Source organism: Chionomys nivalis, chromosome 1 (assembly GCF_950005125.1).
Source record: "Chionomys nivalis chromosome 1, mChiNiv1.1, whole genome shotgun sequence".
NCBI lineage: Eukaryota > Metazoa > Chordata > Mammalia > Rodentia > Cricetidae > Chionomys > Chionomys nivalis.
The window spans coordinates 66,016,889-66,044,769 of NC_080086.1; the positions used below are offsets into that span (position 1 = coordinate 66,016,889).

The 27,881-nt window shown below is 43.9% G+C and overlaps 1 protein-coding gene across 3 annotated transcripts in view; it reads right to left on the bottom strand.

Moving 5' to 3' along the window:
- Nucleotides 1-614: 614 nt before the first annotated feature.
- Exoc6b (exocyst complex component 6B) overlaps nt 615-27,881 on the bottom strand; it is a 514,534-nt gene continuing 487,267 nt past the window's right edge. For all 3 annotated transcript variants that reach the window (XM_057789522.1, XM_057789516.1, XM_057789518.1), the window contains 2 exons: nt 7,398-7,510; nt 615-3,612 (listed from right to left, as the gene is read on the bottom strand). In XM_057789522.1, coding sequence (XP_057645505.1) covers nt 3,486-3,612; nt 7,398-7,510 — 240 coding nt within the window. In that variant the 3' untranslated portion in view covers nt 615-3,485. The remainder of the gene's footprint in view (nt 3,613-7,397; nt 7,511-27,881) is intronic.

Genomic DNA, 27,881 nt, shown 5'->3' on the forward strand with positions numbered 1-27,881 from the left:
TTGGCTTGGTGTTCTTTCCAGCCTCTTCTGAGGGTAAGCAGGCTGGGCCTGGTGCATGGACATTTCTACTCAGCATGGTTGCCAAGTGCCCAAAGGGCCTTCACTGTCTCCCAGCATCTAACAGGCTAGGGGCAACTTCAAGCTCTAATGCGATCTGCACCTCAAGCACTCCTGTCGAGCCCTACAGTTAAATCATAAGGCCATGCTGACAAGCACCTGCTCTCTCCTGTCTTCCTTTCAGACCTTTCTTTACATGGCCTACTGCTCAGCTCCCTCACTGCCAGGCTAGCTTTGCTCTGGATCATCCTGTATCACTCCTGCTTGGTTGGAGCCTGTCCCCGTAGAGTCGGTGAACAGCACATCCCAGTACCCCAATAGACTAGGCACTTCAATGTATGTTTCCTGGTGGCTGTGCCAGCGTCTGTTATGCATCTTAACAACACCTGAGGTCACAATAGGGCCTCTCCACACCAGCTCCTGTCTTGCTCTGCTCCTCAGGCAGCTGAGTGGGACACACTGCCTGCCATTCAATATTTATCACAAACCAGAGTCACACTGTGCCAAAGGAATAAAAACAAAAACCTCACAAGAAACATAGTGGTTATTGGAACAGATATGTAGATTCTCATATTTAATGCCAGTTAAAAGAAGAAGGTATACAGGGCAATGGGACACACATGCTCTTTCCATAGAGGAGCCCCCCTTATGCAGTCGCCTGCAGCAGAGCTACTTTCCTGGTTAGCACGAGAGGAAAAGATTCCTTTAGAAGTACAGATGGATCTCACTGCATTTTTCCCACAAATGTGGAACTGTGCAAAAGGAAAAGGCTATTTCCAACACGTCAGTGAGGAATGGCTGAAGGGCAGGTGAATAAAGGAAGGGGAGGGATGTTAGAAGGAGGCAGGTACAGCAAAAGCAGTGTGGAGGAGACCTGGTGAAGCCAACCAAGCATGCACCCTGGGCCTGGGACCTGCTGAGCTAGATGCTGTTGGACCCGGTATATGACAGTCACTGGGAGACACTCCTTTTACTAACAGTGACTCTGTGGGTTCCCATGTGCAGGCCCTGTTCTTCTCAACCCACACCAGGCTCATCTAGTACTAAAAGGTTTTTTTTTTCCCCCATGAATGGCAAAAGTAAGTGAGCCTCTGCCTAACCATGGTTCACAAACCAGACTGTCTTCACGGGTATGGATCTGGTTGGAAGGCCAGACCTCCAGGCAGCAGTGTCTTAGCACACCTGAGACTCTTCAGGACATGTGTGCCTGCAGGCATCTGAGATAAGGCCACAGTGTCTGAGGCCTACAGGCATGCACACTGTGTTCAAGTCCTCAGGGACAGCTCAGCTTTAGGCCTTATGGATAAAATGAAAAAAAAAAGTTCTACTTCATCAATTCATAATCACCTTGACATCGAAGGCCTCTGGCTTTCACAGGTCAGAAGTAGCATGCTGCTTTTTGTTAGGGAACAGTGAAGGAAGATGCAGAGGCAGGAGAAGAAAGGCCATGTGGCCATGCTCACACACCCTGAGATTGGATGAAATTCCCATCAGCAGGACTCTGCTGTGAAAGGCAGAGTGGTCCTGCTCCTCCACCTGTTTTCATTCATTCTGTGACAGTTCCTCTGGAGCAGAGGTGGAGACTAGACAAGCAGCAAGATGGTGTCTAGAAGGACAAAAGCTGTGACAGGCCAGCAGTCTCTCTACACTGAAGGCTGACGAGCACTGGTAAAGGGTCGTTCCTTCCTTCTCAGTCAGCAGGACTTCAGGTTAGTGGAATCAATTCTCGGCCTTTTCATCTATCCAGGGCTTGGAGACACCACTTTGTCTTCTTTCCCACAGGCCTCTGCTTCCCTTGGCTAACCAAGTTTTGGGTGTTCTTATGAGACTCTCCTTCTGAACCTCTGCACCATTGTGTAGCCCATTGATGAGGCTTGCAGGCACCTGCAGAGCATCTGAGTGGCTTGATCTTTCATTATAGGAAGCTGTACCTCTGTACAGTGGTCTCTTTCTGTTGATATTTAAGATGGCTATGGTAAGGGTGGGGTGTGTTCAAGATGGGGTAGGCTACAGTGGGCTGGGAGATACAGAAGCACTGCTTTCCCAGAAGCACACAGTAGGTGACAAAGGCAATGAGAGTTTGACCAGTCTTTCTCCTCATTACTTTTGTGGCATCTTGGATAGTGTTCTATGATGCAATTACTCTTACGAGCAGTTAGCCTAACAGCTTCCACAACTGTCTGAGTGCGCAGACACCTCTGACGAATGGCACAGGAAAGCCCTGGCCATGTCTCAATAGTCTATCTGGCTGGTCCAGGCTCCAGAGATTAAAGATAGGATTTCAGGAAAGCACTATGAGGTGAGGCCAAGGTACAGCTCAGAAGATGGGAGCCCTGGGCTTGGGCAAGATGAGCTTTGTCTCTATGATGTGACTTAGTTGATGACAGCTGGGCCAGAGGCAACAAACCTCAGCTGCAGCTGACCTTGTCTACCTCATGGTGACAGATCCATGCCCAGAAACATCCAGTCCTGGGGAGGCTGTGCCCATTGTGTAGGGCTTAGGACATTTGCTTTAAAGGTGGTAGCCAGAAGGCTGTTGTTAAAATGTAAGTGAACAATCTCAAGAAGTTATCAGGCTTTCCTCAAGGTGAAAGCACCCAGGCTTTTTTCAGGCTTTGGGGGTTCAGACCACGTAGATGCTGCCGCAGAAGGCAAGCATGAGACTCTCCTCAGGAACCTTCAAAAGCCACTGCTGATCTATATTATGAGCCAAGTGTTATGGTCATGAAAGAAGGGACAGAGATGAATGGAAAAGAAGCTGGGTTCCTTGGGGACCCAAATTGGCTTTCAAGATACAGAAAAAACAATTCACCCAGTGAGGCAACTTGCTTTTCAGCATGGGCCCAAGTGTACAACTCTGCTAACTACCCCTCTCCAGCCACAAGGTCTGGTTAGACTCCACTAGTGAAACTGCCACCTATGGCACCAGAGTGAAAGTGTCATCTTGCCACACACCTCACTCTTATGGCCATTAAGTAAGCCAACAAGGCAGATGAATATCCTAAACTGAGGCTGGCTTTGGTATACTACATAGCTATGTCTGCTAGGCTCTCCTATGCACTTAAGTGAGCACTTGAGAGCAAACAGGATACATATTTTACTTCCTCATCTCAACTCCCAGCACAGGTACCCACCGAATTTGTGGAGCCCTGGATAAGAGGAAGCTCATCATATTAGCACTGACAGTGTATCCTTCCCAGGATAACACAGAAAGTATGGCAGCCCCCCCCCCCACTATGACCCTCATGTTCTTGATTATTCTTGTGCCTCTCTTACTATAGGGAAAGGTTATATGAATACTGTACAGGGGTTAATAAAAAAATACATATGCTCTCTTTGAGGAAGAATGCACAAATGCAGGGCTGGCCCAGGGGAGATCCTGGACCATGGGCTATGGCAAATGGTCTCTGTGGGCCCAAGGCCAACATTCAGGAGTGGTGGCTGCTGATGAGTCCTCGGAGCTGCTTGGCCACAGTGTCAATCAATTTCTGCTTGTCTCGTTCATTTTTCCGGAACTGTGCAAACATGTTATTCTTGCGGCTAGTATCTTTCATCCTAAATAGAGAAGGAGAGAAAGGGGGCAAGGTGTTTGAGATAGTACCAGACAAAGAACAAGCAGGGAGTAGGATGGATGACAATATGCATCTTAACCATTCCCATAGTAGAAGAGTCCAGAATATTCCCATTGTCTAGCTACCTACTCATGATGAAGCTGTCCTTCAGGCACCCACTACCTTCCTGACTTCATTTGCCTTTGATAAAGAGCAAGCTTTGGAGGGGTCAGGTCCTTATCCTCATACCTTCCCCATCTGGTCAACCCTTATATCTTTAGATGAGCACCTTTATAAGAGTCTGAAACATGTCACAGCTCTGCTGGCCAGCAGACTCCTAAAATTGTCTGGAATGCACTTATTTCATTATCCTGCTTAAACATAAGAGACGGAATTTGGAAGGTAAGGCAGAAAAATATTGTCTTAAAATGAATTACAGGAGATCATAAGTCATCAAAGAGCCACTGTGCATCTTTAAGCCCTACTCACTCGAACTTATCATTCTTTCATGGCCCTGGAAAAATGAGGAGTTAGTCTCTTCATTAGTTTCAGGAATATGGATGAGAAGTACTAAGATACCATGTGGGCACAGTACTGAGAAAAGCTGGACATCTTCCCAGTTAATAAAGTTAGGCTTTATGTGAGACAGCCTGAACTCTCAATGATTGTGTATAATCTCAAGATTTTTGTTTTGGGTTCTGCTAAAGTTCTACGGATGATATTACTGGAGTATAAATAATGGATATAGTTCTGTCAAGTGGATGGCCCTAACGAGGAGGCAGGGTTAAAGAAAATAAGGCCAAACTGACATTACTGCAGTCTCTATGTCCAGCCAAGCCACCAGGACAGAGTCCAGGACTATGCTGTTCTCTGTAAAGGTCCTGTTATACATGGCATGCAATGCTGATGACTACTATGGTCTAGCCTCTGCACCCTGATTCCCAGCCCACAGGTGTTATACATGGCATGTAATGCTGATGACTACTGTGGTCTAGCCTCTGCACCCTGATTCCCAGCCCACAGGTCAGGTAGGCTGGCTGGCACCTTTGTTCTTGGAATTGAACTGTCTTTCTGTTCTTAGGGCCACATGGGAAAAGTCCAGAGGGTCTAAATTACTCCCAGGCATGCTCCCCAAAGGTCTTTGGCCAATCCTGAGCCCTCTTTCTTCCTCTACAGGGAGTCTTTTGAAGAGAAACATAGTTGGAGGCCATGAATCAAGACAGAAATTCCAGAAAGGTAATTTACATCGTGTACAGATGCTACATGCCAGGCACAATGTGTGCGCTTCTGTGTTTATACAGCCACTGGAAAGCAGATAGTTCATAAGAGCATTCTGACTATCAAGGAAGCATAGCTGTCTGGCTCTTTGACAGTGACAGTCAAAACTAATTGTGACTTTTCTCCCCAGTCTAAGCTCAGAGTAATTCTTTCAGGCTAGAGTTTTTCATTCAGCATGGAGCTCCTGCCCACATGTGGAAGCCTGCTCTTTGCTAGGAAGGAGAGCAGATGACTTGACTGGGTTGGAAAGAAAGCTTTCCTTAATGCCCTTAAGGCTCTGGTGAGAACAGTTTGCTACTTTAAGCACTAGCTGCACAATTCTGTTTGTGAATCTGGCAGTTTTTGATTATTCTGAAGGACTCCCTTCCTTTTGTTGAATAAGCTGTAAATCCAGACAACACAAAACTAACAGGAAAGAGGAAACAGAGAAGACCTTTCTATATTTGTGGGACATTTGGCTTGACTGATGTTATAATTTCCTGCAGTAGTGAAGAAATAGATAGTTAGAAATGGCCTGTAGCTCAAGAAGAGGACTCTGTACTTCATAGGAGAAAGAGAAGAGTCAAGAGGCAAGAACTTTTTGGTCACTGAAGCCTTTGGTTGGAATCTTGTTCTCAGGTGCCCCGAAAGCTCACAGTGACATGATAGTTTGTACCCACTTGGGAATGTACAAAACTAAGTGAACTCTCCCTTCTCTGATCCTTCTTCAAGTCTCACATTCTTTTTTCCTCTAGTTGGGCCACCTTTCAGTCACACAGGGACTTTCCGTTTTTTTTTTTTTTTTTTTTAAGATAGTACTGGCAATGATCTGGGTTCTTCTGTCTTGCCTCACTAGGAAGAATCAGATTTGGAGAGAGAATCTGGTAGGCTTGGCTAAGCAGTTGCCTCTGGGGAAGCTGGAACAGGTCAGAGGAGAGAAGGAATTCCTCTGAGGCTAGGAGATGCGTATATTTTGGTGACTTGGGGGAGCCCTTGCATTCCGATGTTGGAAAAGATGTCAGGTTCACTGATGGCTAGGGCGTAGCACACAGCTTTGTTGCATGCTAGTCCCGAATGGAGAGACATCACCAATAGCCATACCTAAAGAAGAGTAAAGAACCTCAAGATAAGTGCATGAGTACCAGATCAAACACCAGACTATCTCCCCATTTCCACTTTGCAATGAGAACATTGGGCCTGGCTTGCCTCTGATAAGGAATCATCATGGGAGATGTGGGTTCTAGATCCTAAAGCCATAGGTCTTTGTCCCCAAGAGCTGTTATTTGCTTAAGAGTTCTTCTGTCAGGGCTGAACTGCAGGCCCTGAGTCAATAAGAGTACAAAGCATGTCAGAAAGCTGGGTGGGAAGAGATTCTTTCCCTAGTGCTGATGGGAAAAGTTCCTGCCATCATTCCCATCCCAAAATAAACTAGTAAACCAAAGGTCTGTAAGCCAAAAAGAAAGAGGAAGTGCCTAGCTGGGTGGCACCAGGCTGGTTTAGAAGATTAGTTTGTCAGGATGGAGATCACTGATAGGACCAGCATTTTAGTTTGGTTATTGACATCATTGAGAAAACTGGAAGGACTTGCCTCAGAGTGATGGAAAAGCCTCGAGTGAACAATATACTTACTCTCTAGATATCCTAGAGAAAAAAGTCATTGGAAGAGAGAACCACGGGAGAAAGTTAACATGAAACCATCAATTCCCAGCATATCTCTTGGCTTCAAACGAAGAGCCCAAAATACTGTTCTTGTCTATTATCTGCTTTCTGCTTACATCTGGCATGTTCTCCAACACCCCCCGCCCCAATAAGAAAGACACACCTTGATTTCTGTTTTTGTCTAAAGCTCTACTTTGACCTCTTGGACTTTAGCCTTTGCCTTTATAGGGCTGGAGAAGGCTTGGCTGCCCATCCATGTGGACTTTCTACACTGCCTTGATGCAGGTACTCTTGTAACTAGTCATGTCTTAAATAGCTCTTTGACATGGGTCTGCCAGTCCTCAGTAGGTTGGCAAAACTCAGAGCCAGGTTACAATGCATACCACTGGCACCTGTGTGTCACAATGGCTAGCTTTGAGATGTTGGGTGTTAGATAACCCAGTTCAGTGAAACCACATTTCTGAGGAGGTCTGCTCTATAGATTATTAAGTCAGTCCAGTGAAACCACATTTCTGAGGAGGTCTGCTCTATAGATTATTAAGCCTCAAGGACTAGGACATGCTCTTTTGCTGGCCTGAACCAAAACTATGTCATCTTACTATCTTCCCTTGTCTTCTTTAGGTAAAGACACTTAGTCTAATTAGGCTACAAGGCATAAAGAATCCCATTCTGATTTGTACTTATGGCTTGCTGGAACTAAGAATTACGAATGGACTACCAAGTGCAATGGTCAATACGGCTGGAAGCACCTGAGTTAGCTTCAAGAACAAGTATGTTTTTTAAGGCACTAGAAACAGGAAAATGGCCTTATATACTAACTACCCTTTACCCTTCCCCCACCTCTCCACACAGAGCACAGGGCTGTGTACTCACTTCTCAAGCAGGGTCAGAGCAGTCACAGGGTTCACTCGGAGATACTTGCAGTTGGGTTGTCCATAGTCAGCAAGGTATGTGGACCAATCCCACTGAATGAAGAGGTCCAATAGCTGAAAAATACCCCAATCCCCATACCAAGGGTTAACCAGAACCTTAGAAATCCTAAAATTCTTTACTACCAGCTAACTCTTGAAACACTGAAATAACATCTAATAAAAGCAAATACAGCTGCAGACCACACTAGAAATAGGAAAATAACCACGTAAATGTCAGATGATAGAGTAATTTCCACCATAAGGACAAGTCCATCACTGAGACTCCATATTAGCAGTGAGCCTTAGAGACCAGACTATGGAAAAACTATTTTGGGCTGATCTCACATATAGGACCCATAGTAATAACCCACTTATTCATTTGAGAAATGCCTATCTTGAGCTTTCTGCATACCAAATCTACTTGAGGCACTCAGAATTCAACAATGAACAAATTAAGTGGGTGCAGCCCAGAGCCACAATGCGACTTCAACCTCAGACAGTCAGTACTGGTGCTCCCCATACTCTTAGAGGCCAGAAGAGGGCATTGAATCTCCTAGGACCGGAGTTACAGATAGTTGCGAGTCACCATGTATGTGTTTGGAACCAAACCTGAGTCCTCTGCAAGAGTAGTCAGTGTTCTTAATCTCTGAATCATCTCTCTAACACCTGGTTAATATTTATTTATTTAGCAATAAAAATGGTTTAAATATGAATGTAATTCATAAGAACAGTAACAACAACTAAAGCAGTACATGTTTTTTCCTCAATAAAAACAGGCCAGTCTCTAGAAGGTCTCATTCTATGAAGACACCATTTTCAAGTCTTAGTAAAAGGAGCCTGTGGAATCCACCATCTGTGTGTTCTACTTCATGCCCTCAACAACCTTACAAAAAGCGTCCCGACACAACAGATTACATTTGCAGAGTGCAATGCTGAAGCGACAGAACTGAGATTGAGCGCTATAATCAAATTCCTGTGTGTTAAATTGTTACTTAATTATTTATTTAGCTCATTGGTCCAATAGCATAAAAAGAGAGAACAGCATCTTAAAATTCATCTCATTCTATGTTCAGGATAAAAGGGTTAACCATTCTTCATTTTCTGGAGGCAAGTCCTTGTTTAGAGTCTGATGGCAATCACACACAGGTATTTTTCAAAGCTACTGCATTAAGAGGATGCTGAAGGCCATATACAGTATATGGTAACATAATGACTCTTGCATTCACCAATTCAGGCACACACCAAATATTCCCAATAGCCCAGTTTTATTTCTGTCCAGAAGGCTGGGTGCCAAAGATCAGATATAAGCACACGTATATACACGCAGCAAGATTACAGTCAACAGACTCTGAAAATTGAAAATGGCAGACATAGTGAGGCTGATACTGGTTCAGCCACATCACCCTTCTGGGCTGGGGTGCCCTGGGTAATATTTAAATGGACAGAAATACACTGCTCTTGATTAAATACTTTTCCTTATCTAGAACATCTAGGTAGACACTTTTCTGATCCACTTTAGGTAGACACTTAGTCTAAGGCTAAGGCATACAGAATCCCATTCTGATTTGTACTTATGGCTTGCTGGAACTAAGAATTAGGAATGGACTACCAAGTGCAATCAATGGTCAATATTGCTTATAAACTTAGGCTCTCCCACTACCTTCCTTCCTTCTGGATTGATGACTGATCCAGCTTTCATTCTGCTATTAGGAAATGCTCCTCTTTCTCTCCCGTGTGCATTTTCTACTGGTATGGACTCTGAGATTCCCACTTTTTTATTATTACTTAGTATATTTATTTCACATCCCAACCATAGCCTCCCTCCTCTCCCTCCCTCCCCACTCACCTCCCCCAAACAGCAGTTTGCCCTTCCTCCATAATTGTTCAGAAAGGGGAAGGCCTCCCATGGGCTTCAGCAAAGCATGGCATATCAAGGTGCCCTAAGACCAAGCGCTCGCCCCCCACGCCCTGTATTCAGGCTGGGCAAGGCAATCCAGCATGAGGAATAGGTTCCCAAGAGTCAGTCAAAGCACCTGGGACAGCCCTTGCTCCCATTGCCAGGAGTACATACAGACCAAACTACCCAACTGTCACATATATTCAGAGGGCCTAGGTTGGTCCCATTCAGGCCCCTGATTGTTGGTTCAGACTCTGTGGGTTCCCATGCGCCAGGCTAGTGGTTTCTGTGGGTTTTCCTGTGATGTTCCTGCAACTCCTGTTCCCTCTCCTCAGCAGGACTCTCCAAATGTGACTCAATGTTTGCCCATGGGTCTCTGCATGTGCCTCCATCAGTCACTGGATAAAGGCTCTCTCTGCTGACAACCAGAGTAGTCACCAATAGGATCCCCACTTTTAATGGCTTATTCTTTTTTTAAATTCTTTTTAATTAAAATTTCCACCTGCTCCCCGTCTCCCATTTCCCTCCCCCTCCTCCCAAATATTGCCCCTCCCCCCACTCCCCTTTCCCTATCCCCACTCCTCTTCTCCTCCCCCCACACCATTCCCCCTCCCTCTCGATACTGAAGAGCAGTCCAAATTCCCTGCCCTGCGGGAAGACCAAGGTCCTCCCACTTCTATCTAGGTCCAGGAAGGTGAGCATCCAAACAGGCTAAGCTCCCACAAAGCCAGTTCATGTATTAGGATCGAAACCTAGTGCCATTGTCCTTGGCTTCTCATCAGCCTTCATTGTCCGCCATGTTCAGAGAGTCCAGTTTCAACCCATGCTTATTCAGTCCCAGTCCAGCTGGCCTTGGTGAGCTCCCTATAGATCAGTTCCACTGTCACAGTGGGTGGGTGCACCCCTCGTGGTCCTGACTTCCTTGCTCATGTTCTCCCTCCTTCTGTTCCTCATTTGGACCTTAAGAGCTCAGACCATTGCTCCAAATTGGGTCTCTGTCTCTATCTCGATCCATCACCAGATGAAGGTTCTAAGGTGATATGCAAGATATTCATCAGTATAGGATAGGGTCATTTCAGGTTCCCTTTTGGGACTCAGACTGTCCTAGCATTGGCAAATAGGAGTCCTTGCAAGTTAGGCATGTGTTTCTGGGCTATGACCCATAATTTCTGGAGCACTTTAGACAAAGCTTTCTGGTACAACAGGAGTTGTATTAAACCAGCTCAGTGTGGCAATCAGCCATTACTTTTTAAAAATAAGATTCTTTTAAGAGGAATGATATGAAAAAAGGGATTTTGGTGCCAGGTGTGCTCCCTGCTACTGGAATACCTTTGTTCCCTTCTATTGGGGAGACACCTTATGAGGCCTAAATTCTTCAACACACGACCTACTAATATGTAATATGCAGGTTAAAAATATGCACCTCTTAAAAACCCTGGCATCCACAAATACTTCGAGTTTCAACCCTCTCACAGGTTCTCTTGTTCTCCTGGTAAGAACCCTGACTTTCAGCAGCTTTATTTAATTTGATCAACCTTAAATATATCTGAAATGGACTCAGGACTGTTTGTATATACCACTAAAATAACAACCAACAAACCAAACAAGGGAAATGAAGATGGAGCTCAGGATTTGTTTGCGATTCTTCCTCCTACCATCAAACACCGCAGTCATAAATAATACGGATAATTCCCCTTCCTGTTTAACTCAATGCAACTGGTTCAGTTTTGGTTTTGCTTGTTTTTTAAAATTATGTTCTTCCCTCCCCATCCTTGTTTTTTTAAATCTTCACTGATTGTTTCTGAATTAGGGGCTCCCCTGAAGTTAGATAAACATCTTTTTTGTTGTTGTTTTGTTTTTTTCAAGACAGGGTTTCTCTGTGTAGCTCTGGCTGTCCTGGAACTCACTATGTAGACCAGCTGGCCTTGAACTAGACCAAACTTCTTAAAGACTTTATTTACTTATTTTATTTTATTTTTTGATTTTTAGCTAAGAGAGACTGGAAAAATCCAAAAGACTCAAAGGCAAAACCCTTTTTCCAAGCTTAACTATGTAAACAAAGAACAGACAGGTTCTAACAGGACAAATAAAAAATTTCAGGGAAGACCTTTGGGGTCAGACAGCATAAAGATGGGCCAAACTTATAATTCGTGTTTCTCCAAACCAACTTGCCAAGTAGACCAAGCCTAGGGTCTTTCCAAGTGGCAATAGGGAGAAGACTGTCTGAGGACAAAGGAAGATCAAACTGGAGAGATTCATCCGTGCTAGGAAGGCACCCAGCTTTGGATATGTGACTTTGGAGTTCCAAGGGAAGGTACTCATAAGCAGTGCAGAAGAGCCCAGAGGATTCTGGTCATGTCTGCACCAGCTCCACTGGGTAGCACTGATGCAACCTCACACTGTCAAAACTTCCCTCTTTCTAGCATGATACAAAGATTCCACAGAGAACAAAGAATGGCAAGAGCAAAGGTAGGTACACACAGCAATGGACACTTTGACAAAAGTCACATCCTGCTTCCCATAGACTTAATTTGTTGACAAGTTTTCTCTTGAACAGGCCCACTGATTCTTGTAGAAACTGCTCTGAAAGTAGGAATGCCCTTGAGGTGAAAGGAAAACTTGACTTTATACCTTTTATACATTCAAATGAATTCTTCATGCTAAACAGGAAAGAGTGCAAGATAATTATGATAGCATGTCTGAGATACCTATGTAATCCCACAAAATTCTAAATATGCTGTCTTCTGTAAGTACAGTCTCTTTACGTAGAGAACAGGAACATCAGAACACTAGGCAGGCATCCCTTGCTCTCTGACAGTCTTGACAGGATAACATTCATTACATCACCAAAGCAGTTTTCATAATGTACAACCTGCAGGTACTTTTTTAGGAAGCAGCATGGCATAACAAGAACAAATGCAGGCTCAGGGTTCCCCAACTGAGAGTGTGGTCACAGATAAAGCTTCTATCAACAGCTGAGGGCATGCCAAGAGAAAGACTGTAGAGAAACTGCTTAGCAGCAGACCCGACCATGACCCATCTGTGTTTATTGCCAGGATTTCCCCTGACCCCATGCCCTTAGCCATGCAATTCAAAGAACAACTTTGGTTTGCCTCCTCCATGACCTCAGAAATGTTTCCTGATACAGACATCTGGACAAATGTCAGAAAAGGAACCAAGAACTTTTAACAAACAGTACCAACAATGTAGCAAGCACTCCTGGGTATCACATAGAGAAGATAGTGAGATGCTTGTCCAGTCTTGAACTGAGGCTGGTAAATGAGCAGATTTAGAGTGATGGACAATAAGATACTTTAAGAGGATGATACAATTCACAAGAAAAGCTTATAGACCCAGGCCAGGCAGGTGGGGATTGGCAAGGGTGGGGTGGGGGTGCTGGACAAGGAAGCTGACAAGACATTCTCTGGTGGAATACTTTGGATATAAGTAAGAGAAAGGAAGCAAGGAACAAATGGCCTTGAGTTGCTAAGTTAAGGGCATTCAGTTTCAGCTGGAAGCCTCTCTACTTGTTTTATCAAGGATGCTCCCAGATATTTTCTAGGGCAGAAGATAGAAAACTGTAATCACCACCTATTTTTTAAAAAAAGTTTTATTGGAACAGAGCTGTGTTCACTGGATAACATCATATGTACGGCTGCTTTTATGTAGCATTAGCTGAGGCCAGTAGCTATGACAAACACTACCACATGCCAGGAAACCCTAAAGATGTACTCTTCGACTTTTTAGGGAAGTTGAGCTTTAGATCCGGGTCAAGAAGGACAGTGCAAGCGCACGCGCGCGCGCGTGTGTGTGTGTATGTCTCTCTGTGTGTGTCTGTGTCTGTGATAAGATATAAGATCTCTCATATCTATTAAATTAAAGGAAAGCAAGGAGGCAAAGTACTCAATCACGAGGCAGTGGTAAGAACTTCATTATTGTGACAACTGGCACCAGAACTCCTTTAGGAGAGAGAAGTGTTTGGTGAGATTTTCTGCTTGAGTGAGCTCCTCAAGATACAGAGGCATCTGCAGATAAAGGAGGAGAAATTTGTGCTGCTGGTTAAGAGGCAGACCTGGGAGAAAGACAATTTAGTGTGTGAGAAGGGCTAAGAAGAAAATCTCTAATGGTTTTAGGGCCTGGACAACTTTGGAGACCAGGATACCGAGTAAGGAGTTTTTTCAAAGCTGTTGCTGTCTAGTTTAGACAAATCTCTGGTTCCAGATAATTAAGGAAGGCTGGCAGGCTGGCTCCTCCCTATCCCCTGCCTCTCTTTGTGTGTCTCAAAGCAAAACTAGATAGCTGCAAGCTTACTGCACAAACAGAAGCCCAGGAGGCACAGAGATGGACAATACACAAGGGCTCACAGCAATCCAAAGGAGGCCTCTGGATTTTCCACAGGTGACAAAACTGGGACTGGAGAAGCCTCTGGGGCTCTCTGGATCTCTACCCAAGCCTTGCAACAATGGTTATGCTGCAAGCTCGGTCCTGGAGCTTCCAGGAGCGTCTGGTATCCTCCTTTCCCCTGAAGGGAAAGAGGGAAGGGAAGAAGTGAATCTTGGTGTGTGGTTGGTTCTTTGCTGTTCTTGTAATCCTACCACTTGGATGCAGACATCATGAACCTCTGTTTCAGTGGACAACTGGGCAACAGCAGTTTCTTCCTAAAGAAAACATTACCTTTAGAAGCATTTATTTGCCTCAATAATACATGTTTCTAGATTGCCTATTTAAGCCTTTCACTTCTACGGTTATGCTGGCAGAGTAAGGAAAAGATAGGTAGGCTGACCTACCACAGTCATCTCCACCTGGGGCCTGCAAGAGTCTCTGGAATGGGACATAGTACCAAACACTCTTTCCAATGATGTTGTCCTGGGCTCGCCTCTCACCAACAACAGCATCTTGCTAAGGGGACAGAGGCAGAGCCTTGATGGGTGCTGACTGAGCTGCCCTTTTAGGGGTGGGGAGACAGCAGGTGAGAAGTTTGGGTGGAAGTGCTGCCATACATGTAGTAGGAGAAGGGGACAATCACCTTGGACTGGTTTTTTTCTTCTAGTATATTATTGTTTGGGTTAGGGACTATATTACTGATTTGTTAAGTGAAATATCACACATTCCCAGGCCAAACTAACTGAGTTTAAGAGCATCTCTGCAAAGAGACCATAGATGGAAGGTGATATCAAAAATACAAGTATAAGCAAGCATAAAAACAATGGCAGAACTCAACAGCTCTAACCACAGTATTAAGTTCTGCATCATTCACTTTAGAAAGTAAAATCTGTGACACATCCACCAGCATGATAAACAACCCTTATGATTAAAATGATCAGAAAAGATACTTGAAATATGATTCATATACAGAGCCATGAGTGACTTTTTCTTAGCCTATATACATAATATACATTTTGAAATATTAACTGGTTAGTATGTATATGCAAACATAGACATAAACACAGAAACATACACACCTCTAAAAGGGATGATAAAGTTCCATGTCAAACTGCAGTGGGGAGGAAGGTGTGGATTGGAATATCTTTTTGTATCTGTTTATATCTAATTATAGTTGATCAATAAATTGTTATAAACATTAATATATATTATAGGTGAGTCTTCAAAATTTATTTTACCAATAGTGGTACTCAATGAAAAGTTTGGAGGAACTTGTTGTAGGAGTTGCTGGAACTGGCTAGAATATGCAAGGAAAAACTATCATAACCAAGTGTGCAGGAGCACACCTGCAATTCCAACACTTTGAAGGCTGAGGAAGGGTGATCATGGGTTCATGTCTACTATGTTCTACACTGTGAGTTAGAGGTCAGGCTGGGCTACATAACATGACCCTTTCTCACAAAACAAAAAAGCTTGTGTGGTCCTTGTGTGGTTTGAATGAAAATGGATCCCATAGGCCCATAAGCAGTGGCACTATTAGGAGGTGTGACCTTGTTGGAGGAAGTGTGTCACTGTGGGGTTGGTAGAGGGGTGGGCTTTGAGGTTTCAGAAGCTCAAGCCAAGCCTAGTGGCTCACTGTCTCTTCCTGCTGCCTGCTGATCCAGATGTAAAACTCTTGGTTTCTTCTCCAGCACCATGTCTGCCTGTGTGCTGCCACGCTTCTGGATATGATGATAATGGACTTAACTGTAAGCCAGCCCCAATCAAATGTTTTCCTTTATAAGAGTTGCTGTGATCATATTGTCTCTTCACATCAATAAAACTTTAACTAAAACAGTGTTTTTGGTTAGATGTGAAAATAAAGAAACAGTTGTAGACCTTCTGCAGGTCATAATTACAAATCACAGCCTGTAGGAATTTAAGGCCTACCAGGCTGAGAGGAGCCAACCTGGAGTCTGCCTGGTGATGTCAGAGGTCCTGATCATGCCTAGCCAATGAGGGGCAACCACACAATTAACACTAACATTAACCATGTTAATGGATTGGACTGCCTAAATGCTGAGAGGGCACATAACTTTTTCCCTGTTGTTAAATAAATGAGTCTCCTGTATGCCTTTTACGTGACTCCCAGTATCTGAGATGTTGACACTGCGCCTTCCCCTCCCCACCCCCAAGGAAGACATTAGGGTCCAGCACCAACAGCCCATGCTCTTTCTATAGGTCTAGGAAAGCATGCTTAACACTAAAAGATGGGTGAGGTAGAGAATGCTCTTATACCCTGGGTGATCTGAGAATAAGCTGGAGTATTAATTGCCTAGGAATACTTGAGTCTGGCAGGAAGGCTTAGTGTTTGCTAACTTCTTCAACCCTTTTTTTTACTCATTTGAGTAGGTAGAGGTGAATAAACCTGAACTTGGAATTCCACTGCCAAAATGTGGAAGTGTGGAAGTAATCAATAGATTGATTAAAGAACCAGAAGTTGCTCTTTGTCTCCATTCTGAAGATTCCAGTTTAATAAAAAATCTGCCCCTCACACCTGCAGTATACCAGTAGACCTTCCTTGGAAGGCTGGAATTTTATCTTTATAGAGTTGAGACATTTTTGCTTCCCTTTTCAAAAAATTTCCCTTCTTTTTAATTCTAGTTACTAATTATATTTTAGTGGACCTGCCCAAGTTCACTTTGGAAACAGGTGATGAAACAATTTGCTAAAAATTTCTAACTAGCCCAGCATCTGCCCCTGAGAGTCAAAGGAAAGATCCAGACATAAAGTCTTGTATGCTAAATCCCCTGAGAGGAAAGACAAAAACTCAGAAGATCAATAGCTCCACTCTGTCGGATCAACAGGAAGAAAACGGGGAACTGCAAGCAAACTGACTACCAGAAGCCAAGGAGCAGAAGTAGGAGAAAAAGAAACCTGCTAATGGGAACATCTATCACATGACAGATGCGAGGCTATGTCTCTTGCTTACACATGTTATTTGAGGTCCGGAAAAAGTCAACAGTCTAACAGTCAGTATCACTGCTATTTAATAGAAATGAAACCCATGAAGGATTAAACATGGACTGATGAACTAGGATGATGGCTCAGCAGGTTAAAAAAAAAAATTGCCACACAAATACGAGGGCCTGAGTTTGTATCCTTACAACCTCACATAAAAGCTGGGTATGGTAGCATAATCCCAATATACCTACAGTGAGATAGGAGGAGAAAACGGGAGGATACCTAGAAACTCATGTACTGGATAGGTTGCATGCTGTTTTAGTTAGTTTTATTGCTGCGATAAGACAACGTGACTAGGGCAACTTACAGAATAAAGAATTTATTGAGGTTTATAGCTCAAAGTCTGTGACCATCATGATGCGAAGCAATGCAGCAGCAGGCAGACATGGTGCTGGAGCAGCACCTGAGAGCACGAGATCCACAAGCACGAGGCAGAGAAGAGCAAGCTAACTGGATTTTGACATCTCAAAGCCCAGCTCCAGTAACATACCTTCTCTAACAAGGCCACACCTCTTAATCCTTTCCAAATAGTTCTACTAACTGGGGTCTGAATACTTAAATGTATGAGTCTATGGGGGCAATTTCTGGTTCAAGCCATCATATGCCTCTGTACACACACACACACACACACACACAGACACACACACATCACATCACATGCACACATCATTCATGCAACACACACAAAGAGATCTTTATAAATGGACTCAACTTGGGACAACATCACTCCCAAAGCCAGTTCTTTCCTCTGGAAGAAGCCAAATGACATCATCTAGAGGGAATTCTCCAGTGTGTACAGCAGCAGCACTTCAGGCTGAGGAGGTACTTGCTTCAGGCTATGGAGAGTGCTGATTCCATGTTTGGGGAATGGTAGCAGTTTACTAAGAAAAACTTTGCAGATGCATAAACACAGGTCAGTTGAAAATTTTCAGGTAGGAAGATCTGAAGCAATGAATGTGTGGCCTAGGATGGCAGCACAGGCAAGATAAGAATGGATGAGTACTGTCTCAGATCTAGCTGGAGAGTTTCAAGAGCAAATAGATGTGAGAATGGGACAGGGAAGGCAAAAAAGGATGCACACAGCCGGAATTAGAGACCAGCCTGTGACATGAATGAAGGAGGCAGCTACAGTAAATAGTGGAGTTGTGAGTTCTTAACTTACAAAAGGGCTCAAAATCAGATGTTTTAAAGCCACTGTGCCAGTCACTTCTTGGGCCAACAGTCTGAAAATTCCATACAGTTCTCAAATCTCAATGGTAAACAAGTAGACCAAAGAGGAAACCGTATCCCCAGATACCCACACACATGCTACCTCAGGAGTCCTTGATATGCAAGGCATATCAAGTGTTAAAACCATCATCTGTCTTCCTACTTACCCACTTGCTGGTCCAGTCCTACAAAGGGTAAACAAGGCCCATGTGAAGAGAATCTTGCATTGAAGCTAGTGTTAAAAGACTGTTAGAATACCAGTGTGAATTAAACCAAAGGCTTCAGAACAGACCAAGTGGGTTACTGTCCCAGAACCGTTAATGGAGCTCCCTACATTACTCCCCATCCCTTCTGGCAGGTCCATTCAGTACAGGACTTCTCAGGCTATGTTCACTCAGGCAATCAGTAGGGAAGAGAAGGTTCTGCCTGTTTACTGAGATCTTACCAAGTGTTGGTGCAGTGGTACCTACTTAGATAATTTTACGAGTCTTTGCACAATTCTGTGAGAGTTTGCAGTGATCCATTTTAAGTCGTCAAAGAGAGTTAAGTGACCAGCCCAAGATCATTAATTTAGTGAACAGAGTTCTCCAGTTTTAATTTATACGTTTCTAACTCCAAAGTGACATCCTTCTATAATGCAATTTATAATCTGGAAGGAAAAAGATAACAAGGGCTAAAAAGTTCTTCCCTGTCCCATCACTGTTCTAATTCTAGAAAAGTAGACAATGTCTCTGACTTCTTTTAAGTCTATCTTTTGCTTCAGATATGGCTAGCACTTAGTGTAACTTAACCACAAAAGGCTAGACATATTAGACAGGGAAGTCTGTATCTAAGTCCTGATATGAGCAGATTTCTAGGATGTGCTCAGAGCTGGACAGACACCTGGCTTGCCCAGTCTCTACGGAAGCTGAACTTGAGAGGTGTCAAGAGCAGAACAGATACCCAGTGACCCCCCAGGAAGCAATGGAAGTCACTGAGAGGACCATGTGTGGAGAGTGCTGCTAAGGGGACAGGGTGCATTCACACTGTAGAATCAAGAATCCTTCCCCAAACTGGATAGACTGCTAAGTATGTCTTAGTAACTGAGACAACACAGCTGTTTTGAGCCACCCCCAGCAGAGACAGTCAAAGCATACTTTTCGAAGATTCTACTGGGCAACTGACTTAGATGGTTAGATTTCTACATCTTAGCTTCATATTCACCCCCAAGCAGCTCAAAGGTAGGACACACAGCAGACCTAATAAGTGAGTGTTTGCAAAATATTTTGGCTATGTGGCCCAATTTTCTTAAAGAGTCTTTAGGAGTGTGTGTGTATGCATGCGGCATGTGTACATGTGTGTGGGAAGACGGAGGAAGTGAAGAAAAACACCTTTGACTTTCTATGTTTTTATTCACTGAATTCTCAGAGCAGGGAGAGCAAGCTCTGTGGCAGATTCTAGTGACCAAAGATAGTCGTGCTTACAGAAAGAGTCGTTCTTGGAACTACCCTGTTTGTGGGACAAATGGCCTCTTCCCCTATCAGCATAGCTGCCCTTCCTTTTCTCAAAGAATCTCTTTCTAAGAATGTCTTCATGCCAGAAATGGTCACAACATCACTTCTCTGAATTGTACTTCGAGGAGAATTTTGTGTGCCATCTTTAGAACATTCAAGATGCTCTCAGTTTGCTCCATTTTCCTGGTCTCTTGGTTTGTCAACATACTCCAGACTTCTAACATTCCTTTGTTTGCTTTAGACATCATCCCATGGCTTTGAATCTAATGCAGAAGGCAGAAGATCAGCTCAGGACCTATCTATTGCAAGTTCCCTTGCTGGTGAAGACTCTTCTAGAACTTACTTTCATTGACAGTGAAGAACCTAGACTCTCTTCCAGCTCTAAGATTCTAAAATTAGTAAGTTCCTCTAGAAAGCCAGTGGCTGATACAGTACAACTCTCATATTTAGCAAAGACAAGGCTTTTGAGGAGCTGCAAGAAGTGTGCCGTTCCTTGTCCTCTCCTTTAGAAAGGAAGTGACTGAGGTCCAGAGAGAGACATTGTGATAGACCGCATGACTGGGTCACAACCATGGACTATGCCCTGGCTTTGTTTAATCTTTCTGTTTATAGAACACAATTTAAATAGCTGGGGGAGAACTGAAATACTTAGCTTAACATGTTCTCATGATTACTCGGCATCTGCTATGCATTCTTATGCCATGTACACACACACACACACACACAGAGAGAGAGAGAGAGAGACAGACAGACAGACAGACACACCACAGCGAGTAACTTCATGCAACTTACTTTTTTTGTCATCACTTTTTCCTACTAAATTGATTCATTTATTTTATATCCCAACTGAAGTTTCCCCTCCCCCCTCTTCCCATTCCCTTCCTCTAACTCCCCTGCCCCCCCTCCACTCCTTTTCTGCTTCTGTTCAGAAAGGGGCAGACTTCCCATGGGTATCAACAAAGCATAACATATTATAAGGCTGGGCAAGGCAACCCAGTAGAATAGGTTCCTAAAAGCCAGACAAAGCATTAGAGACTGCCCCTGCTCCCATTGCCAGGAGTCCCACAAAAAGACCAAGCTACACAACTGTCACCCTATGTAGAGGGACTAGGTCTGTCCTATGCAGGCTCCCTGGTTGTCAGTCCAGACTCTGTGAGCTCCTATGAGCCCAAATTATGCAACTTACCATTCTTATAGCCTATCCATATTGGTCAGTCCAAATTTGTTTATTCATTTGAACTGTTAAATACTACTCTCCAAAGTGCAAGAATATAGAACATAGTAAAATATGCTTCTCAGTTGTTTCTAGTGGAGAGTTGCCCAAGTGTGTTCTGGATGGCAAGGGGATGTATTTAATGTCTGCTGTTACTCAGGGCAGAGAGCAAGCTAGGTGAGTGTGGTGAGAAAGGACTGTCATCCAGTCTTTACTTCCACTAGATTGTATGATGTAAAAATGTCAGGTCTGTGTTCTAAGTAGTTTCTGAACCTGATTCATAGCAAGTGACACAGAAAAAAGGCAGCTATCAGTCCCAGACATAGACACTAGGGAGTTGACTGAAAGGGTCCTTCTACCCTTGGAAGAGAACAGAGAAAGACACACTAAAGAACCAGTGGCAAAGCCTGTGCTGGCCAGAATGAAGATGAACACAAAGCATCCCTCTTCTGCAGCAAGAAGTGAGGCTTCAGTCCCATTTGAGAATCCTTCTGACTGGAACAGTCTTCAAAGGTTTTCTAAGGAATGTAAGGCTGACCTGGAATGACAGGATAAGCTCTGCTTTCATGCCTACCTTCTTTGACTATATTCCTCTGAAATTCTCCAGGAAGTCACAGTGTCTGTTAGCCAGCAACTGAGCTGGGTGAATAGGAGAAGTTGGTGTGTGTGTGTGGGGGGGGGACAACCTTGGAGTGAGAGAGCTTTAAATCACTTGTTTCCAGAAATTTGAAGAGACAGAGAGCTCCCCCTTTGTTTGTACACATGAACTGAGTCTATCTTCTTATGTGGCTGGAGCAGTGGGATTTTACTCTTTGTAGGTATGGGGGTTTTGATCCAGCATTTTATCTCTGTGTTTATTATCTTCTCAGTGGAACATGGTCTGTTGTGGGATTCAGCAAATCATTAAGGGTTTCTGATTCATAAATTAGAGGAATTTTTGTTAAAACTTGGCCCCTTCATCAAATTAGGATCTGAAAAGAGGTATGGTAAGTGAAAGCACATTTAAGTGTCACTTCACTACTGCACTTGTCATCAAGGCCACCACAGAGGTGTCGTTATTAATCAAAGGTTCCACTGCCCTTTGTGAACTTCACAGGAACAGGAACCTTTTTGACTTTTGCTTCAATGTAACAGCAAACCAAGCCTCTGGCTCTCACCCAAGCTACAACTCCCTTTTCCCATCCTGTCCATGTCCAGTGGACCAGAGCCATCTGGACACTTTCCACATTAGCACTTGTCACATGTCTTGTCCTGGGAACTAAGTTCCATCAAGGGAGGACCTTAGAAAGTGCCCAACCATCAGTTAGGGCTTTAAGAGACCACCTACAGTTTAAACAGTATGAACGTGGTATGAGGAAAAGCAACCTATACTTTAACCTGTGATCTCTCTCCCATGTCTACAATAAAGTCACCACTAAGTGCAGACCAAGGTGATACTGAAAATGACCACCTTATTCTACCTAACTCCCTTTTCTAGTTCTTTCCATATTGTGGCATGCCGTTTTCTGCCCTGAAGATGTCATCCCTAGCCAAGCTTCTGCACCACCTTTTCAACTCCAGTCCCCACACTGCTCACGACACTGAGTTGGAAACAGAGGGTGTCCAGGTGGCCAGGAAGCCTTCAGGTATGGTGAGAAGCTGTTCTGAGGTCATCTCAGTCACTCTGCCTAGATGCTGCAATCAGCTCAGGCCTCCAATGCTTTCTCACCATGAGCTCTGGGGCCAGTTCCTAACCACCTCTCTTTAAGTGGAAATAACTTGGACTGGTGACGCGCTCAGCAGGGCCTGGCATCTAACAAAGCCCAGCCTGGATTAGCAAAGATGACAGCTCAGAGACTGAATATGGCAGACATTCCCGTTCACAGCTCCACTCCTAATTCATGCCTTTTCTGATTTAGAAAGACTTCTTTTCCTTTTTCCTGTCCAGCTCCTTCCTGCTTGAAAAACCTTCCAGTCTCTGGCACCCGTTTCACTTGCTGGTACCAGAGCCAATCTGAAATTACCAGTTACTGCTTTGGTTGGTCTCCTTGAGAAGATTATAAACACCCCATATTAATATATTTTCCCTCAGCTTCTACCTGTACACAATTCTAGACTCATGGTAGTTTAGAATAGTGTATATATGTGTGTGAGTCCTAATTTCTGATTCCAGAGTGGTTCCAAGCATAATACCAAGGGCATTTCACAGCTAAAGGGTGTGCCCTTTTGCATGATCAGTACGTTTGACTTCCTTTACCACCTGTAGCAGCCAAATGATGAAAGCCTATATACTTCCTGTATGCCCACCAATGAGTAAGGTGTTCTAAAGGCCAACTCAAGATTAATACTTGCTGTTCAGGCTAGACTTGTGCCAACCTGATGCAAGCTGGAGTTACCTAAAAGGAGAGAACTTTAATTGAAAAAATGCTCCTATAAGATCCACAGTAGAGCATTTCACTGATCAGTGAATGATGGGGAAGAACACAGACCATAGTGGGTGGTTCCATACCTTGGCTTGTGGTACTGGGTTCTATAAGAAAATAGGCTAAGCAAGTCATGATGAGCAAGTCAGTAAGCAGAACCTACCCACTCCCACTCATGGATCATTTCTTGCTTATAAGTTCCTGCCCTGTTTGAGTTATTATCCTGACTTCATTTGATGATGGACTATGATGTGTCCAATAAGCCAAATAAATCTTCTCCTCCACAGCTTGCTTTGCTCATAGTCTTTCATCACAGCAATAGAAACCCTTATTAATATACTTGCTCAGGACAATACGTTTCCAGATCTAGACTAGATAATTGTTTAGTACCTCAGACCTTACTTCTTGGATGTAGCAGAAAGCTCCCTTGTAGATTAGTTCTGGCCCAGCAGTTCTAGACTTCCAGACACAGGGTTTATGATAAATGAGAGTTGTCTACATGCTTATTTTTTTTCTTATAGGCTGTCCAGGGTCAGCTATTGCATACCCTAACCCTGAGTATTAAACACTGCCCCTATATATTTCTTAGAATTCTCTTGGCCAAGTGGTTTGTCTGAATTGGGCTGAATCTGTAGCACAGCCCTACAATAGAAGCAATGTCATACAAACTCTATGCAGACACTGTCCCCAGCTCTTTCTGATGCCAGCAAACACCCTGTCCATCCTTTTGTTTTAGTTATATCATAGACACTTTCATTGCTCAGCTGTGAGCAATTTGAGGGCATGCCCATTCTTGTCTTCACATGTTAGCTCTGTGGTAGGGAGTGAAGGAGCACAGTGAAAGCTGCTGAGGCCAGACTGAGCACTACAGGAGGCTAGCGTCCTGCCCCAGCTCTGAATGCCTTGCAGCAAACATCTTGCACCTCCAGGGCTACCCCTGGTTTCCTAAGGTTAATCCCAGGATCTGGCTCAAGAGGTACTGGTCTCCAATCTCTCATAGTGCTTCTTCATCTCTAACAGGCAAAGAATGGGTGGAAAGGCTCAGTCACAGGAGATTGGACTGTTTACAGTTGGCCAGGCCAAGATTAGTGTGAGCACAACATATGCCAGGTTCATTGGAAGTTACATTTTCCTTTTGTTTACACATTGTAGAGGAGACCAGAAGGGAAAAGCAGGTGACCTCCTGTTAACCTCGCTGTCTGCTGGAGGCTGCTGCCCTCACCTCTGAATGAACTTTCAGATTATCTCACACAAGATTCACCTTGCGCTGAACTTGTACGCCTGCTCTGAAGGCCCCAGTCACGTAGCTGTGATTAAACATTACAGAGTGGCCATAAATTTACAGAAGTATTATTGTGGCTTGCTTTCCTTTTTTCTTTGGGAGAGGAAGAGAGCAATGGGTTTGGATCAGTGGGGGAGTTTAAAAAAAAAAAAAAAGGAAGTTCATAGTCAAACAAACAGTTCCTTTTTGTAATCTTGAACAAAGAGGAAAACAAGGCATAGGTATCCCAGAAAGAAAGGGAGCCATGTGGCCATGGGAGAAACCAGAGCTCTAGAGGGCTACAGAGCCCCCCCCTCTCTTGGCAACAGAGTTGTAGGGCTCCAGGTCCTATTTCTAGACAACCTCAAAATTCACAGGTGACACACAATCTGGTCTGTCCTGAGGGTCTTTTGAGAGAGGGAGGGATATTTTCTCTTGGGCTTGCTACATGGCTTAGGCAAGTAACAGGAGAGCAGGTGAGAGAGAGGAGGCTGCAAGAAAATCTTTAAGCTGCTATGAAAGATGAGGAAGCCCAACATCTGGGACATTTCAGCAGAGACGGACAAAGACTAGGCCGTGTTCGAGAAGAAACACCAAAGGCGGACCGGATGACTTAAGAATACTTATTTCTGTGATTCACTGTTTTATGCTTAAAGTAGGAAAAAAATGGCATCTCACTGAAAGTTTGCTAAACTCTCTAGGATTTCAAAGTCAAGGGACGCCTACAACAGGCCTGTGTTGTCCATGAGACAATGAGACTTCTATAATCAGAAAAGGCCAGGGAGTGCTCTATTTGATCCAAAAGAATTGTAAAAAGTGGTCAGGAAGCCCAGACTGAGGTGACAGGCACTGGCCAGCAAAACCACCTTTGGAATCAATTGTCCTATCTCTGGTTACTTACATGGCAGTGACAGGGTGCTAAAGAAACTCATTGTTTCTACAGTTGGTGAAGCAATGTCCATTAGAGGAGCAAAGCCCAGACAGGTCTGTCCACATGAGGAAGGCAGCCAATGGCTTAGCTTAGTGTTTCCTCTCAGCAAGACCTATCACTGCTGGGATGATCTGCCAGGACTCAGACAGGCCTTGGAAGTGTTCAGGTACTGTCTGATACACAGAGCGTGGCAAGCAGTGACATGGCCACGGTGTCAGGGGATGTTCGAGTGAAAGATTTAAGGTGAGTGCAGGAGTTCTGAGGCTGAGCTCTGTTCTGAGGAACCTGTACAGGTGGAGGCGAAGACATGGGAATCACAGAGAGGCTGAGAGCAAGTAGGGTGTTGCAAAGAAGGGAACAGTTCAAAGTCAGGCAAATAATCACACAAACACATTGGTACCAGTCAAGGGCAAGGAGACAGGCTTTGTAAGGCAGCTAGATACTAGCAGCCACATGCATAAGGAAGAAAAGCCACCTAAAGCCAAAGAGAGCTAGGAAAAAAAGACTACACTTTAGCTAGGAACATAGAAGAAGGAGCCCAATAAAACTGGGCTGTTGAGAGCCAAAGTGGAGCAGGTACAACATCATTACTGTATAGTACTCTGTTTGCAGTACAGCTACACTCATCTACTCCTGAGACGAAACTGTCATTGTGTCTGTCTATGCATAAGGTAATTGAGCATCAGCAATTTAAGCAAATGCTCACAATCACACTGCTAGTAAGCAGAAGTTAGAATTTGACTCCAGGTATATTCAATTTGAGGCATATGTAAATCTAAGAGTAGAATTCTAAAAGCAGAATTAAGGATGCATAAGAGTTGAAGTCAGGCAGACTGAGTAAATTTCCCCCATTGTTTTTTAGAGACAGTTTAAAGCCCCACCTCCTCTAGGAATCCAGGAACCCCACTCTCAGTGTCCTGAACTCCATTTACATTCACTGCTTATGTGCACAGGAAGTGTTGTTACATAGGTTCCTACTCCTCTGTCCCTCACAACTGGACAGCTGATGATGCCAGTAAAACAGATGTTGGTATGGAGAAAAACCTGAGTGTTTTATGTTTGTAGCTCCCAAAATAAATGTCAGTTCTTTGAGGGCCAAGGCCCACACTGTGGGACCTCAGTATATTGTGTTTAAACCCGTAGCAACTAACAAAACGCTCTTGACACTTTGTTGGAGAAGGGGGCTGCTTGTTTGTCCCAGCCATCCAGAACCGAAATAACCACACAGAAACTGTATTAATTAAACCACTGCTTGGCCCATTAGCTCTAACTTCTTATTGGCTAACTCTTACATCTTAGTTTAACCTATTTCTAATAATCTGTCTATCACCACCAGCAAAGATTCAGCACATCTATCTCCAGCGGTGGAGGATCCATGGCGTCTCCTGACTCCGCCCTTTCTCCCAGCATTTAGTCCACTCCTCTTCACCTACCTAAGTTCTTCCCCATCAACAGACCAAGGTAGTTTCTTTATTCACTAACCAATAAAATTAACACACAGACAGAAGGACCTCCCACACTAACACTTTACTGCATTTGTGGGTTTTTCCCTTTTACTAAAATCATTAGTTTTCTGTGTACTTCTATAAAAAAGTATGTTTTAGAAAATATTTTAATATAGACAGGAACATAATGGGAAATGAACACTCATAATTTTTTCTCCCAGGGATAAGAAATGTCAACAACTTCATGTCTAGCTTTTAAGAATTTTTTTCTTACTCAAAATAGAGCAAATTATACATTTTGTCAAAAGCTGATTCCCTGCATACAACATAGATGCCTTTCATGGGCAGGTAGATAATGCAGCCTGGGCCCCTTTCACAAACAGGTAGATAATGCAGCCTGGGCCCCTTTCACAAACAGGTAGATAATGAAGCCTGGGCCCCTTTCACAAACAGGTAGATAATGCAGCCTGGGCCCCTTTCACAAACAGGTAGATAATGCAGCCTGGGCCCCTTTCACAAACAGGTAGATAATGAAGCCTGGGTCCCTTTCACTGGCAGGTAGATAATGCAGCCTGGGCCCCTTTCACAGGCAGGTAGATAATGCAGCCTGGGCCCCTTTCACAGGCAGGTAGATAATGCAGCCTGGGCCCCTTTCACAAACAGGTAGATAATGCAGCCTGGGCCCCTTTCACAGGCAGGTAGATAATGCAGCCTGGGCCCCTTTCACAGGTAGATAATACACATGGGTGCCTTTCATGCATATATAGATAATGCAGCAGGGATGCCTTTCACACACATGTAGATTAACTTTCTTTATCATTTTGAAAGATACAGGTTATCTATTTGTTATCTAAACTGAACACACCCGTTTTTGATGGGTACTTTTGCCCAGTTGTTTCTTATATTATCTAGTGCCTTGATAGAAACATGTAAAATATATCTTTGTATATTTCTTTTAATATTTTCATCAGAAATGACAATATGGGTGGGTAGAAACAGGAAGCTCCCCAAAGTTGATTGGTCAGTCAGCCCAGCCAATCAGTGACTTTCAAGTTCAGTTAGAGACCCTGTTTCAAAACCTAAGGTGGAGAAGGAATCAAGAAAGACAGACTTCTGGTTTCACTGTCTGCCGGTACACACATAAACACAAAAAAAATATATATCACAGGAGCACAAGAAACGACAGTATAGCACAGTGGGTTAATGGCT